The sequence below is a fragment of the Saccoglossus kowalevskii genome, chromosome 5, assembly GCF_978046115.1.
Source record: "Saccoglossus kowalevskii chromosome 5, keSacKowa6.1, whole genome shotgun sequence".
Lineage (NCBI taxonomy): Eukaryota > Metazoa > Hemichordata > Enteropneusta > Harrimaniidae > Saccoglossus > Saccoglossus kowalevskii.
Genome location: NC_140645.1, coordinates 22,824,625 through 22,839,291, shown reverse-complemented (window position 1 = coordinate 22,839,291; position 14,667 = coordinate 22,824,625). Strand labels below are relative to the sequence as shown.

Sequence of the window (14,667 nt, the reverse complement as noted above, 5' to 3'; positions counted from 1 at the left end):
TAATAAGTCATACTCTGAATAGACTTGTATGACTCGATTATCAATGCTTCCTTTCACCTCATTTCACCTCACATCATGAGGGATGATGGGCAATGGATCAGTGTAATCTACCAAGATAATCCAAAACCCTTGTGCAAATTTACATTAACGATCATCCTGTACAGCTGTCATTAAAGGGGAACCTTCCAAGCCCAGGGATTGCACCAAAGAATCATGGGATACTATTGCTTATGTTGTTTACAATGTTAATCTATCTTTTATTGTAATTTTAATCCAGAAAGTAAATTTGTTATGAGTTTAGGCTTAACTGGAAGTGCCCCTTTAAAGAGCGACTCCACAATACCAGAGATTACACTGGAAAAAACTTTCCTCTCCTTTTCTACACTAGAAGCTATAGCTTGTGAGCCACTCACAAAACAATGCTGATTTACAGCTTTGTGGCTAACATGAAAGTTGTCACCTTTGCACACCAAGTTCCTTTTTTAAGCAATCACATCACCACCTACAATCCCACAGCAGGTTCTTCTCAGCGAGTACATACGTAAGTGTGTCCTTTTTGGCAATTCAACATTATGCCATTCGTTTCATATCTATTGTCATATCTATCTATCCTCCAGTTGCCAAGTGGCACAAAGGGCCTAGCTGAATGTCTCCATTCTGTCCTATCAGTTGCTGTAACTCTGGCTGTGAAATGCTCCTACTTTTTAGAGCATAGAGTGTATATTTTCAGAGTTGAATTAAATTTGAGTCTTCAATTTCTGGTAGTTTATCAGGGTAGGCTGGGGGGCTACTGACATCTGGAACTGGCCATCTGATATTGTGTTTCTTGTACTGCAGCCGTTTTGAATTGACAGATTAATTGTGTAGCAATACTACCAGCATTCTAAATATCAAACAGTTAATTCCATGGTACAGTACATGGTAGAGCAATGTACCAACTACAAATTTCCAAGCTTGAACTTCACGGAGGCATCATAAAACATGACCTTAACTGCCCAATGAGTTTGCCTTGGTTTCCTTTGATATTTCCTACGTCATTCATATATACAAATTTTTTTAATAAATTTCTGCCTAGAAATAGCCCTGAGTATTCACGACAATATAAAAACTACCCAAATTCACATGTCAATACAAATTATTTAAATCATGGTCATTTGATGGTTGGTAAATAAACTCATTCATCGACATTATATGAGCATGATTCAACTAGTATTTGTAACAAGAGTACAGCTCAGCTGTTACCAACACACATTTCAATTAAAGAACTGAAGATATCGTTAGGAAATGAACAATATGTATAGTATCGAAGCAATCAGACTTGCTGTTTTCAACAAGAATTAAAAAATATCACTTTTTACCAAAAATGACAAAGATATTCATCAAAATTAGAGAATTAAAGATATCATCATGAAATGAACAAATCTGAGAGAGGTTACCCAAGGTACATTCTCACCAAGTATCGAAGCATTCAGGCTTGTACTTTTTAAAGAAGAAGTTGAAAAAGTAAAAAGTTGATGTCGACGAACAATCACTCATATGATAAGCTCCGCTCAACGAAGACGACAGCGAAGCTAAAAAAAAAAAGCGCTATTCTTACCTGCCAAAATCACAAAGCTTAAGTACCGCAGATTCCGGATCCAGTAAGAGGTTTTGAGGTTTGATATCTCGATGACATATACCTAATGCGTGGATATAAGCTAAACTTCGAAATAGTTGATACATGTATAACTAAGAAGAGAAAAGGAGAAAAGAAAAATAACATTCACATAAATCACAACAGGTATTTTACAAAAACGCAGCTACACTTGAGTCAAGATACAAGATAAACTGAAAGTAATGATACTGTGTTAACAGAAAATATTTACAAGCAGACTTAATCTAAGTTTTATGAACCAAAGTGATGTTTCAGTTGCACCCCATTTTTTCCGTGCAAACTAAGCTAAAAGAGCGCCCTCACAGGAAAGGAAGCATCAAACTTGGCAATCAGACTGCCATCAGATAATTTTTTTTTTTTTTTTTCTGCACAAATAAAAGAAGATACGACTCGAAAATTACATTGGATTGGTAGGAGAAAACAAATTATCTGACCCAATCATCACCTGTGCCTTGCAAAATTAAAGTTATGGTCATCGTGTAAAATAGTAAAACTGTATTTGCTCTATCAGTAGTGTATGCGCTTACATATTTACATTGGAATTTCTAAAGAACTTTAAAATAAGTCATATTTCAATCATTCAGTATGAATCAAATGCAATATTTAAGTTTATATTGTTAACCTGACAGGTGATTTCTACAATTATCTGTCCAAGTGGGAATCTGCTTGACAGGTGGATAAGCTTTAATTTCAACCATGCGATATATGAAATTAGCCTCACGAGCATATTTGACTTTACATACAGCATGTGTAAGCATCATCATCATGTATTCGCATTCATTATTCATCAAATTAAATTTAATAAACACATGTTTTCACCATGCTGAATTTCTCAGATAAAAACCAGAACTGCAGGGAAATCTGAGAAGACGCTGATTACTTCTTCACTATTATCTGTAAAATGTGCGTAAAACTCACCTTGACATATAGTATTGGTATAGTCTGTTTATTTTTGCTATAATGCCGCGCTACTCGATACACAGTCTCTGGAACATAATCCAAAACTAAATTCAAATATACTTCATCTTTCTGCAAAAAAAAAATAGTAAAGAATTGTTGATAAAAATGAAGCGAACAAAGAACGAACAGCTGGGGTACAATATGGTATTAAAGATAAAAGCAAAAACAATTACAAGTATTGTCACCAAGGACACATCATATTAAACTCTGACCATGACCAAAATATTCATTTCTGTAAACCTTGACCATTTATTATTCAATACACTGAGCGATTTTTTTTCTAACGACATCAATAACATACGGGGAAAACTCCCAGAATGCAATTTTTTGTTTACAGAATATGTCAATTTAATGGGAGAGGGCGAGTCGTGGGATTGGGGGATACAGTCTGTGAGACAAGATTAATTTCAATAGAAACTGATTTTAGTTTTTTAACCATACATGCCGTGAAACAGCAGCCAATTTCTGCAAATTGTGTATAAATTCAAGACAATTTTATTAAGTCCAATTTTCCTCCCAACAGAGACTTACCAAAATGTCAAAATTTTTCAAGGTCGGCTTTACTTTCACTATGAGGTTTATTTGTTTATTGTAAACATAAGCTGCATTGATCGCAGGATGACTATGTCACCCAGATATTTTTATTTTAATGTGAAAGACACATCAGCAACATACCTAATTATTCCAATTTACATTTCTATGAAATTCCTGTATCTGGCTGTGCTGGGCTTCCGCTAAGGGTTAAAATAGTTTCAGCCACAGTTGCTACTACAGAATTGTTTCACCTATGGTAGAGCAAAATCTGATAGTGGTGTCACTTTTTGTTTCGTTTGGTCATTTTGGGATAGGTGTCATAACAATAATAACAACCCTCTCTGTTTAACCCTTCTCTTGCCGATTTTACGCCAATTGAAAACATGTTTTTATAATTACTCAATCAGAAGTGCATCTCTGATAGAATCGTATGTAAACAATCAATTGAGTACTATTGTAAAATACTTTATTTTAACAGGAATTAATTTTCGCTGAACAGAATTTTTAGTACAGAATTTATTTTCACTGATTTTCGGTGAGATGAATGTAAAACATAGGACGCCAAAATATTTAAAAAAACTTTTTCGGATGGGCAAATTTACGGCAGAATCCGGTACATAGAATGATACAGTTGAGTGCAGAGACTAAAATCTACTCACCTTTTCACCGCTAGAATAGAAGAAAAATCGGAGTCTAACAATATTACAGTGATCCAATTTCCGCATTATCTGGAGTTCTCGATTCTAGTGAGGAATGAAAAGAAATATTACAAATCTAACAAAAACAAATCAGGGATTGTACAACAAAGAGGCATCAAGGGTTAACTGTCTTAAGTGCTTGAGTTTTCCTTGGTGCCTTTGTAAAAATACAGTAAATTAATTTATTTTCACTATTCTGATGTTTTGAGCAATTTCACTGGATTTAAAAACTCACAAACTTGGCAGGGAAACATGCAGTATTATAGTTATCCTACAAGTTCATGTTAATTTAATTTAGTGAATGCATTTGCAGTATTTTATATATTATGCCTACAGGCTAAATTTGTTCAAATTTTGTCTTGAACAGAGTGTTCTTCGAAAATCTTGCAAGTCCTGTAGCATTATGAATGGTACTTACAAAGCTCTAAATTCACTGAAATATCGTGAGTCAAATAAAAATTTTCACAATTTCCGTTTATCATATTCAGTATTAGCAAAATTGTGTGACATCAGAATACCAAGCTGACTCACATATCACAAGTTCTCAATACACAAATTACATATGAAATCTACCAAAAAAGTTGCACAGAATACACTATAAAATGGTATTACAATTCAGATTTGATAAATCTATGAGAGTAATACTGAGAAAGTTTGGAAAGTTAGTTACAAGCATGTTCCTTGATACAAAAAAAAATGCTATGTTTTGTCTGTGCTCTCTTCTATCACAGCAATTACGGTATCTACGTAAATAAACAGAAATTGTATCAAAATTTAGAGTTGAATGGAGTGGGGGGTTAATTTATTTAAATATATGGAGAAACTGTTATTTTCCCAATACAGTGAAACCTGCATGTTTATGACGATTAGCCCTATCCAGCCATGCCCTCCCCAGCATTGCCCAGCCCCACTCAACCCAACATTGCCCTGCCCAGTCTTGTCCAGCATTGCCCAGCCCTTCCCCACGCAACCCAACATTGCCCTGCCCAGTCTTGCCCAGCATTGCCCAGCCCTTCCCTACTCAACCCAACATTGCCCTGCCCAGTCTTGCCCAGCATTGCCCAGCCCTTCCCTACTCAACCCAACATAGCCCTGCCCAGTCTTGCCCAGCATTGCCCAGCCCTTCCCTACTCAACCCAACATAGCCCTGCCCTATGCAGCCCAGTCAGAGTTCTTCACATTAGTATACATCATTTTAACCATGGATATACCTCCGTCATCTATATAAGCACATGCACAAATACAGTACATGTCTTCACAGCAAACTACATTTTATGAGTAACCATCCTATCTACAAACTGGGCACTGAAAACAGAGAAGTTGTTGGTATTCCCATCATTATCGTGGAGCTACAACCTTTTCAAAACCATACCCAGTTAGAATCCAAAGAGAAAATGTTATACATTATAAATAAACTACTCAGAAAAGATGATCAGTTACAAGATGACGTGAATCAAGGAGAATTACTGAGCCGATACAATCTACATTGCGACTGAAACAAACTGAGATAGTTCTGTTTTACTGGGTAGTTGATTTATTCAGAATTGAAAAAACAAAGGCTATACCAACCATATTTAGTAATATCTGACTACGCGACACAACTAATAAATTGTGTTAGTGATTATATCGATTTAAATTCTCGTCGATATCACCTGGACAGTAACAGACCAATCAATGGCACTACAACTACTGTGGAGTACTGATACTATAGACACCCTAAAGGTACAAGCATGGACATCAATATTCCCACATCATAGTCAATAATACATTGGGTTTCATCTAAGGCCAATAATCAAAAAGGATTACTGATTTGTTGATGGCCCTGATAAATAACCACAGTGAAGACTGTGAATGAGAGGTCACCTTGGCAGCACCTTGATATAGGTATCAACAATTTTAGCTATTTTCGATGAAATAATTTTTCCTGAGTTTACATTTGTGCTTGTGTAATTTTGTTGCATGCATATGTGGAAGGAGCAATATCACTGAAATTCATAAATTAGATCGATAGGATGGAAATGAAAAGTGAAAAAAGAGTCATTTATAAGTACTTGTACAAGCGTAATAGGTAGGAATAAAAAATAAATAAATAAACTGTAACTGATGCCGAGCAACAAGACATTATTCAAACAGTTTGAGGTGAAACTGCTTATAAAACATTGACCTGTGTGGTTTAGCGGCACCAGCCTATCAGGTCAATAACATCAACTCTGACTGCAACAAGAATTCAACATAAAATACAGTGGAACAATTGGGACAATGAAGCAATATTTGCAACAGAGATATCAACCAGCAAGTTGCATAATTCTAAAAACGAAACAACCATCCCAAGCATAAAAAACAAACAAAAAAATATTTCTGTATGTGTAAGCCATATAATACCGGACACAAAACACTATAGACGATTCTATTATCAAATGTTGTTACATGACAACAGCTGCAATGGTATTATCATTTGCAATAATTCTTCTGAATTATTCCACTATTAGACTGCTATTAAATCTTACAGTCCCGAGACTGTAGAGGTATTACTATTACATCATCTTGTTTCCAAGACTAAGATTCAAAGTTGACGAACAAAATTGTTTACAATGAATAGCCATCTCACTAAAGATAGTGCCTGCTCCGAGATGCATCAAAGAATTGTTCATAATTCAAATTTAGAAATTTATATAAAAGTATTGTTCATAGTAATTTTTGTTTTCGTTGAAGAAATGGCACATCAACAGGTGACTTTATCTTATTTTAGATATGGATGCATTAAACATCACAACAAACAACATTTCTATCCTACACCAAAAAAGGAGAAAGCAAAAATACAACTGCATTTAAAAAATGCTGTCAGTAAGAGCACTATCCTTTTACCGATGCAACTTTACGGAAACCTTGGTTACAGTCTCAAGATGAAGTATGACGCAGAACCAGAAGAATTATATTCGTAAAGCAGTCACGATAATGATAATTGTCATATAATCTGCCCAGTCCTGAATATGAAAAGTACTTATAATAATGTCAGACAATGTGTATGATTGATAGATGTGTTGGCTAATGGATTATAATAAATAGATCACTTTTAGGTAATCTTGTCACAAGCGGACGAGACTAAAGAAAAGTCTAGAAACTAATTTTTTATGCAAAACAACTCCTCACACACAGTCTGTATCGAAATTATTGTTTGATCATCAATGAATAGAAATTAATGATATAATTTGGATAATTTATGCTGTTTGCTTGATAAGGCACATTTTGATTGGTTGACAAATCTGGTGAGAGCTCCCAGCATTCAAAGTTCTATACATAATCAAGTCAGAAGTTAGAAGGTCCGAGGAGATGAAAGAAAAAGATAAACGCAGCCTACACAACACACCACGCAATACAAGAAATGTTAGTTTACACAGGTCTATCTAAACATACACCAATAGCATTTCAGTAGGAAACAGGACAATTGGTTAATGTTTGGCGCAAGAACAGAAGAAACACTAGAATGGTAAATGATGCAAGCCCAATAGATAAACAGAAGTAGAAACATGCTATAAGTCACAAGCTAATTTGAAGAGATGAGATGAGACATAGATTGGTGGAAGGCATGATACATTCATGATACTGTAAAATACTTTATTTATGCTTGGAATTAATTTTCACTGAAGGAATGATTCCGTGAAAATAAAATCCAGCGAATATACCTTTTTTTCTATATTTCACATTCAACTAAATATAGTATTTTACAGTAATCTGGATTACCCTGAGAACAAGCAGATGGATTACAATGGTTTGGGGTCAAATGGTTCAAGGACATCATCTGAGGAGAACACAGTGATTAAAGAAACTGATATTCCAGAGAATCTCTGAACACAACAACAATCACTGTGTGGAGCCGTTAACTCAGATTTTCACTATACCATTATCATTTACACCAAAGCAATATTACTACCAAATTTTGCCTTACAAATTTGTACCCCTTCAACTCCAACGTTCAAGCCCTAAACCACCATGCTTAAAAAGCACGGGCAGAAGACTAGCTAGGAAATACTAAACCAACACTTACTTTAAATCGCTTATCTTGTAATACTTTCTTAATAGCAACTAATTCAGCAGTGTCGCATAATTTTGCCTGATAAACTACCCCAAATGAACCATTGCCGATAGCTTTAGTATCTGTATACGAGACTTCTTGTGGCCGATCAGGTCCAGCGCCAGGAGTTGCTACGACTGTCGTTACTTTGCTACCGTCTTTATCACCTGTCAACAAATCACAGCAAAAAATTATAAATTAATATTTCTCAAGTTGGCAATGGATCAGTAATAATTACAATATACCTATTTTGCATATCAATAACTCCTTGTTGCCCATTTCAGCTGACTCGAAGAGTCTAGCGGTTCAAGGTGAGCACTGTAGTAAGGAAAAAAGTAGTCATTGAGCCAAAATGGTCATACAACCATTTTGGTTAGTCAGCCATTTTTGTAAAAAATAAAAATAATCTGGATATAAAGGATTACTCCTCACGTGAGCACTGCGTTTATGCGTTGCAAAAGGGATGTAAACAACAGTCTAGCGAAACTGGTCAAAACTAAACACTGCGTAGAAGTGAAAGTCATTTACCTCTGATAAAAATATATGTGCAACATATTTAGTATTTCACACATGTGTTAAAGTCATCTATAGATGTAATAACACCGCTGTGTCTACTATCAAGGGATAAGTACACAGACACACTCATCAAATCAGTATGAACACAGAATTTCACCAGTTTCAGTACATTTAAAAAGACGTTCTGACCAAATTTAAAACAATGTCAGTTTTTGCATACTTTCATAATTACAGGTACCTGTCACCAGATTTCAATCAGGAAACAAGAGTCTGCTTTAACAATTGGCTTCTGTGGTGAAAATAATATTCCCATTTTGAAATTCTGCTTGCTGACAAGAACTGAAAATGTAATATCCATATTTGCACTAAATAGTAATGCCTCAAAGGGGTGATTCTGTCGTTAAAATAAGTAATTTTTGATTTACACAAAGATGTGCTTATATCAGAACAAATACAGTATTGTTAATGATAATTAAGGCTAATAGGATGCAAACTTAGAAAAAAAAATAGATTTAACTTAATAAGTATTTAGTATGATAATATTTTTTCATGATAAGGAATAAAAAAATTTACCCAGAATACGATGAACATGACAATTTTGAATTTGGGATTGGATTCTCATTAGCTGGGTTTCCAATTTAGCAGGGGAATTAGCTGGTGTTATTAAAAGCTAATTCCACCACCGTTTATATTATAAGTGAGTAATGGCCAGATAATAGATTACCCCTCATTGGTTAGCCAACCATGACAGGGAACAATCCAGCCAATAGAAAACAACCTTGCATGGAGAGTTTACTTTAACACCACTTTGTCAAGCAAAACCAAAAAAGTCCCATCAATCCACACCAATAACAAGTAGCAAACAGTTCTGTGACACGCTTATTCGGACATTAACAATACTGAATTGTTTAATAGATTGACACAAGAGGCAAAGGATTGACACACAACAATGAATTCCACAAATTGAAAACACTCAACTCCTCTAAATATAACATGTACCAGTGCACTTAATGACCTTGCCAAGTCATAAATCCATTCCAATAAATTTTCAGAATCCAAAAGCATTATTTTTCACTGACAATTGAATTCACTATTATGATATTTTGAGCATATTCTACATGTTTTAAATTAAAAAAAAAAATCCAAGAAAACATTGAGTCCTATTGTATTTTTACATATTCACATGAATTTTTGAAGGTTTCACCAATTTGGTTTCATTAAGCAAAAATAGTGAATTTGAAGCCAAATGAGAAATTATAGCATTAGCAATATATTCCTGTAATGGCACATTATGCAGAATTATAAGAGGGACTCATCTACAATTTCTATATACACAACATGAAAAAACGCATGAAATATTAAAGCAGAGGATTTTTCACTGGGGGAGGGGAAGGTCGGGAGACTAATGTGAAATGTTGTCCTTGTAAACAGTCTCTTATTATGAAATCGTGCACATCTCTAATGAGAACAATTTTTACAGTGGTCCCCCATAGTATGGCATGGCATTACTAGGTCATACAATCCTTGTATAGTATCCTGTTAACTATCAGTCTTGGAACGTTCACACATGCCTTCATGTACCATCTTTACAAAAATGTAGAACTGTGACACTCAATGTCTGTAGTGCGTTCACAGGTGACAACTGGCACAGTTTTCATGCTTGCCGCAGGGCCAGTAAGTCAGTGTGAAGTTAATAACAAAATCAAAACGCTATTCAGTGCAGTCACAGTTCTCGCAAACACCTTGATGCAACTGCGCGAGAGAAAGATGGGAAGAGCGGGGCCTGATTACTGCACTGGTTGAACCAATATTATTCACATCACATAAGACAGTGCTGACTAAATTGTTCAACAGCAGCAAATTGGTTATCAAACTAACTAGTCTTGTACAATGCTCTGAGGTGTTTACAGCTGGTAAAGTCTAATGAAATCTCAGTCTAAAATACTGTTAACATACAATGTTATACATCTGTCATCGTAACGGCATGAGTTAAAGCATGCTGTAATTTTGTGATATTGCGCTGGGTATTTTCATCCTACCACATAAAGAAATGTGAATTCCAAATAGAACAATTATGTACATAAGCGTCCTCTAATAATAAAAACAAACATGGCTGCCCCCAGAGTTTGACCGGACCCCATATAAAGAAGCTAAATCTATTCTAAACTTTTTATATTTCGGCATTCCCATGACGTATCCTTGGGCGGAAAAGATGTATAATAATAAGGTTATTACGATGATACCTCAGAGTATGCACTCAGACAGTACATAGACGCATAAACTTCTGCTGCGCGTCTTCTACAGACTTTTTGGTATTGTCTTCTACAGACTTTTCGGTATCCTCCTAACAACCTCATATTATATGAATTCACTATTACTACTGTTCAGAGAGACATCAAAAAGGAAATATGCACGTCCTGCTATACATCAGCAGCTGGCACACTGAAGAAAACAGCAAACATTGACAAATTCAATGATATGTATTAGCATAAGGGTGTTAAATTTTTTCGAAATAAAATAAAAGAAATGCTGATTTGTTCAATTTTATTCATGGTGTTCCAACTCATGAATATTGAAACAAGTGTCAAATCGCTGTATTTTTACTTGTTTGACATAGCCTTGTAGGTTTTTTAATATAAGTAAATCAAACCACAGTGATATTGTTTTTTTGTTTTTTTTAAAACAGACAAACGGAAAAAAAGGCCACAATGTAAGAAGGGTAATAGTATCAATAAACATCAATGACCATTTTATCACAGCAATACATCATTTTCACTTCATGCATGTAATAGAATGTGCACCTCATTTAATAAAATATCCAAAGCAGTACAATTTAGCAGCATTTTACACAATCTAGTTTCAGTCTCATTTAAATGTTTATTTCACTGCCTTTATTTCTGTTGACATTACCAATGACGTAGAATGTGTCCTAAAGTGACCTTTCTCAATCAGCAGCCGCCATTGCCATGGCAACATGGTGACAAACTTGTGCTGTTTCTACTTATAGAATCTCGTAATCCACACAAAGATGTACCGACTGTGGCGGCTTATTTCCGTGACCTTGAGAGTTGGAGTAATGAGTCTCACTCAATAGCAGCCTGCAAAATCTAATTGCTTCACTTGGCTATGTCAATTGACATTACTGAATGTTCTTATGACTCATTGGTAAGTAATCAAGTCTGCATCAGTCATATTAATTATAGCCTGGAACAGTCTAATAAACAACACAGCAATAAATGAAGGATTTTTAACACAGAGGAAATAAAAAAAATTATTTCCCACATATTCATCAGAGAGGCCGTACTTATGACCTTAAACTAAAAAATTAAATAAAACTCTGAAACACACTTGAGACAAATCAGACTTCATTTTTTAAGAGAGTATAACTCTCCAACATCAATAACCAGACGAGCTAACTTAACTTCCCAATTCAATTGCGTTCAGGAGAGTCATTTTTAAGTGCCAGGACATGTTCAAATGGCAAGGCATAGAGAAAGATGTCACAATTCTATAGTGCGATCCTAGGAATTGAAAACCGACTCTTTGTAAGCTCAACTGTTATTAATTATTGAGACTGATTTTAAATCCTGGTTGATTTATGTATTCAAAGTCCTGTGAAGGATTGATAATGGACCCTAGCAATGGCTCTCAGTTCCTTTTAAGTCAAGCTGCTGTAAATATGTATGGAGATTTTGTCAACTAAAGGACAAAATACCCAAACAGGAAATGCACAACCAATATAAGATGAAAACTGGGTCACCTGACAAAAGGATTTGATAGACTAAACTGTCTAAGCATATAACAAATGTGTCTGACACCATGACACAAATATTACTACTAATATGAGCATGGTTCAGAGTGTACAGAGTACCCTTAAAAAATAAGTACGTCTCAAAAACAAGCTGACGCTTTGGTAACATCGAAGCCATAACATATTGAGAGCAATACAGCAAGTTAATAATAAACGGGGACATTACCATCAAGAGACTTCATGATCCAGTCCAGATGAGAGTTGAACTGCTTATGGAATCTGTAAGACACATACCAAGCACTGACTTGGCACAGAGTCAACAAGACCACTGTTTGTTTCATAAAGAGATGATAGGCATGTGGTGCCCATGTGGACAAGAGTACTTGACACAGTCTATTGTGCACTTCCCAGACTTGACCTTGTCTTTAGCACAGACATTTAAAACAGCATTGCATAAAGGGATGCCAGGGCAACTAATATGGGGACATTCAACATATAACATCTCAATCTGCATGTCAGGCAACTTAGCTGATAATCAATAGTGCATTTCCTATTTGTGTTTCTCAACACATGGGCAATCTATCATCACAAGTATCGCATAAAAACACTAGTATTTACAGTAGTCATCTACATCCAATTTGGGGCTAGGCATGACCTATGCTAAATTTGACCAGAATTCCAAGGGAGTGGTTTACATATACTAACAGTGAAACATCAAAGAAACAAAGCTCTATTGTTGGAGTCTATTATGCAATTACACATTTCTACATTCCCCAGACAACACGACACGCATGGCTATATTCAACTCAGAGGTGGACTTTCAAAAGTAAAGCCATACACTTTCTGGTGTTCATGATGTAATTCTATGAGTCACTGAGACCCCCCCCCCTCCTCCCCAGAGATTTTTGAAACTGTTCCACAACTCATGTAAAAAATATGCATCACCAAATTGAATGACAGTATTCTTACCATATGATACATGCTGGCAGATTAACATTATGTCCATACATTTGTCTGCCATTTTCTATCGCAACCTAGGCAACAAGCTACTAGCATATAATATTTCATGTCAAAAGGCTACCTTTTTTACTCTTTCATGCCATGTACTGGCTGTTTTATTTAATTGATGGTTTGTCCAACTAGAGAAACATATTCACGTGAATCAATGAAATCAGTTCACACCTCCAGCTAAGAGAGGAGTAGTGACTGATATCTAGTAATACTACAGCACAAAGCAAAAAAAATCCACAATTCACTAATGACAACATTTCTATTCTGAGATTCAGAAACATTAGCAACATCTATTGAGACTGGAAAAAGATACAGTTACTTGAGGAAACTTCTTCAAATTCATGAGAGACAAATCATCAGAGAAAATTGCTACAATTTAGCCTTGATTATACATGCTGACAGGAGATCGTCTGCTCTCCAACCATTCCTATTCAGCACGTTAAACCTGCATTCTGCGAGTATGGAACAGCGGTTTTCGCCATTTGTACAAATTCTCATCGATTCACCTATGATTTATGACCAATTTTCTCAAAACAAATTTGACTAAAAATCATCTATTATCAAATTCACTAACATTACTAGCAGTGAAAAAATAAATCGTTTACAGCTAAATTCTTAGGGATGAAAAATCAATACCACTATAACAGTTACACTCGGTAAAAGACTATTGGTGTTTTGGAACTATCATTCAGCTCTCTGTTGGTTTTGTACAAATTTTAAATATTTTCTGAATGCTTATCTTCACATGATATGCTTTATGGCCCAGTTTTATACCTGATAGCAGCATGGGTGTCGCTAAATAATGGTCTGATGACATCATTCATTGCTGGTAAAATACTTGAATGGGTTGAGAATATATGGTTGAAGCACAAAAAAATGTTACATGCAACCAAAATCCAGCATGTTGAAACATTGTACTGAGTTTTAACAAAACCAGGCAAGCCATCTCAGAGAAACAGTTGTTAAATTGACAAGCATCTGAAACCCAGTATGTATGATCTGGATAGAAAGCTTTTGTTTAATCTGTGAGAAATGATTATGGACACATTTACAGACGGCGATTTTAGGATTTCAGACCGAAAAACTTGTTATTCAACTAACTTGATCAGGTCACACAACTTATGGTATTACCAATGAGTATAGTATTTTTGTGTAAACTTTGTGTAAATGTGAGGAATCGGTAATAACAAAAACAAAATGGCTGCCAGTTGGCCATTTTTGTTTGAATTCACACTTTTACCACACTTAGAAACCCTGTTTTAATAATTAAAACATGAAGAAACCAAATTAGAATGAGTACCATAAAACCTGTATTAGAAGCCACAGTCCTAAAAAAAGTCGCACCCATTTTTTGTGTGAACAATTGAGACACAAAAAATTCACATTTCTCATATATGTGCGGATGTTTTAATAGAGGCCACATACCCTCTGTTGAATTGTACCATTTTAATAGAAGCTGCGGCTTCTAAAA

The 14,667-nt window shown here is 35.3% G+C and overlaps 1 protein-coding gene across 2 annotated transcripts in view; it reads right to left on the bottom strand.

Annotated features, from left to right (window-relative positions):
* Nucleotides 1-14,667, bottom strand: part of gsk3b (glycogen synthase kinase 3 beta) — a 29,863-nt gene that overhangs the window by 5,177 nt on the left and 10,019 nt on the right. For both annotated transcript variants that reach the window (NM_001165026.1, XM_085498695.1), the window contains 4 exon segments: nucleotides 1,598-1,728; nucleotides 2,573-2,683; nucleotides 3,808-3,891; nucleotides 7,892-8,085. In NM_001165026.1, the coding sequence (NP_001158498.1) occupies nucleotides 1,598-1,728; nucleotides 2,573-2,683; nucleotides 3,808-3,891; nucleotides 7,892-8,085 (520 nt within the window).